Source organism: Trypanosoma theileri, assembly GCF_002087225.1.
Source record: "Trypanosoma theileri isolate Edinburgh chromosome Unknown TM35_Tth_34_V1, whole genome shotgun sequence".
NCBI lineage: Eukaryota > Euglenozoa > Kinetoplastea > Trypanosomatida > Trypanosomatidae > Trypanosoma > Trypanosoma theileri.
In genome coordinates this window covers 264,374-266,889 of record NW_021639876.1, presented here as the reverse complement: position 1 = coordinate 266,889, position 2,516 = coordinate 264,374, and the positions used below count along the sequence as shown (strand labels likewise).

At 40.0% G+C, this 2,516-nt stretch overlaps 1 protein-coding gene across 1 annotated transcript; it reads right to left on the bottom strand.

Annotated features, from left to right (window-relative positions):
* Positions 1 to 103: 103 nt before the first annotated feature.
* Positions 104 to 1,903, bottom strand: TM35_000342250 (uncharacterized protein; the record flags this gene model as incomplete). The annotated part of the gene is made up of 1 exon (XM_029029123.1): positions 104 to 1,903. One exon carries the CDS (start codon positions 1,901 to 1,903, stop codon positions 104 to 106), a length of 1,800 nt encoding a protein of 599 aa, XP_028879679.1.
* Positions 1,904 to 2,516: the final 613 nt, after the last annotated feature.

Below are 2,516 nucleotides of genomic sequence, written 5' to 3'. Positions count from 1 at the left end.
CTTGGTTAAACAAAAAAAAAAAAAAAATGAGCTTGCCTAGTTAAGAATATCCTTCCTGGTTACAAAGTTTCCTTTTCTTTTTTTTTTTGGTGTTTGTACCTTTTCACCGCCTCGTTGTGCTAACGCTTGGGGTGAAATATGCACTAGAAGCTGAGGAGGAATTTTCGGTACCCACGCGGTCATCCTCGTCGGTTTCAAAATCTCCCATTTCCTCATCTTCCTCTGAAGGAAAGCTGCTGCTGGACTCACTCTCTGCCTCGACAGCGTTGCTACCGCCCGTAAATAATGTAGCCGGTGCGGCATCTGTCTTTGGATCGTATGGGTCGTGATAGACATGATGTTTCTGTGATGGTGGACGTCCTGTTGAGAGACTCTCTGAGCTTGGCGTGTGGCTGGACGGGTATGGTCCTGCCGTGTCATCATCGTCTGGTGGAGCTGTTACGCCGTAGGGAGTGCGCCGTGCGGGGTACGGTGCTTGTTTTTGTTGAGAGGATGATGTATTTGGATTGGGCTCAACGGGAATATCACCAAAGAGCTCCTCCTCTTCATCACTGTCAAAATCATCATAGTCTCCCGAGTCTTCGGTGTCACTGTTATCACGAATATCATGACCTTCAGAATCATCCTCTGCGGGAAATACGGAAGAAGACTCATCATCATCTATGGCGTCCCAATCTACATCCTTCTGCTGATCATGTAAGAAAAATGGTACATTTCCTTCTCCCGGTGAGGGTTCTGTTGGGGTCCATTTTAAGTTGTTGAGTCGCTCCTCTCGAGCGTTATTGGTATTCTTACGGGCAAGATAAATAGCAGTAAAGATCGTGGCCAAAAAGAGATATCCAAGAGTAACATAAACAGGAATAAGAGCGTAGGCCATACGAGCCGTATCCTTCCCACGTGTAATACGTACAGCGACGAAATAAAGGGATGTAAGCAATCCACCATTGAAAAGGAATGCCCCAAGGGTATCAAAGGCCACACCACAGGCACTCTTTATCCCAATAGTGCGTAATACCATACTCCGCATAAACGCCTCAAGTACACGAAAAGCTGCACGAAAGGCAAATGGGGAAAACACAGCGTACCAAGACATCTCCGTTTTTTCGTCTATCTTTTTTCCAATAAAAACCCATTGAATAACCGATAACACAATATATACAATTGCTAATAGAAAAAATCCATAACATAGAAATCTACTGGGACGGTTTAAATCCACCTTCATTTGCAAGCGTATTCGACGAGGCCAACGCCATACCAAAGATGATAAGTAATATATCACATCAGCTATAATAATAATAATGAAATAATTCACAAATGTTCTGGATTCATTTGTTGGATCATCATCCACTTTTGCTGCAATAGCAAAGGCAAAAACTGTATAAAGGATAGCTGAAATTAAATTTCCAATAGCAGGAGCTCGTTCAATCCATTGCATACCCTCCTCTCGTGGGGCCTTCATACAGAAACTTACAACCGTAGCTACACCAGTGACAATTACTGTAAGAACTGCAAGTACAAAAAGCGGGGCAACAACACGCATCCATGACCATGTAATGACATCATCAACGCGAGCGCCCAAAAAAGCAAAAAATAATATCATCAAAATAAGAGCCAAAAGCATAGAAGCGGAGTAACATGCAATAGCCCCTTTTGCACCTAGTAATAGAATGAGCGGACCCCAGTTTCCACTGTGGATGAATCCAACTGCATCTTCACCAAGAATATCATAGAGACTCTTACGATCTGAATCACAAAGTACAAGATAAGCTTGATAAAAATGATGACGCAATGTTACTTTTCGAAAAGTCCATTGCACCTGTTTGGCCGTCACCGGTGGCTCTAGATCAAGCAAATGATACAGTCTCCAGTTATGGGTGTTCCTCTTCTCTGTGTCACAACCCATGATTTTGTATGATTATAATATTGCTCGCCCAATAGAGGTTAATAATCCAATGCTTAAGTAAATTCCCCAAACAGGTACACACTTCCTTTTTTCTCTAATGTATATATATATTTTTTTTTTCTTTTTGGCCCTCTATCTTTTTATTTTTTGCAGTTTCTCTTTCGCTTTCTTCTTTTGGCCCAGAGGTTTTTTTATTTATTTCACTTGATTCCTTTCTTTCCCTCTTACTTCCTACAAATGAAGAGAACTCAGGAAGAGAAAAACAGACGTGTCACGTTTGCATTCTAGTGCAGATTACCCCATATATATATATATATATATATATATATATAATACCTCACGGTGCGGCTGTAAAAAAACTAGAAGTGAACGAGAAAATAAAGAAAAAAAAGGTGATATGGACGCAAAGAGTAAAAAAAAAAAAAAAAAAACAAGAGAAAACAACTCTACAAAAATAAAAAGGCACTCAGAAATATCTTTTTTTTTTTTCTATAGTTTCCCGTATACTAAGGAATATAATTTTCTGTAAAACCCAAACAGAAATATCTCCCCGGTTTCTCGATTATTATTATTTTTTTTTTTTTCCTTTTGGTTCTTTCACACTCGTTTTTTT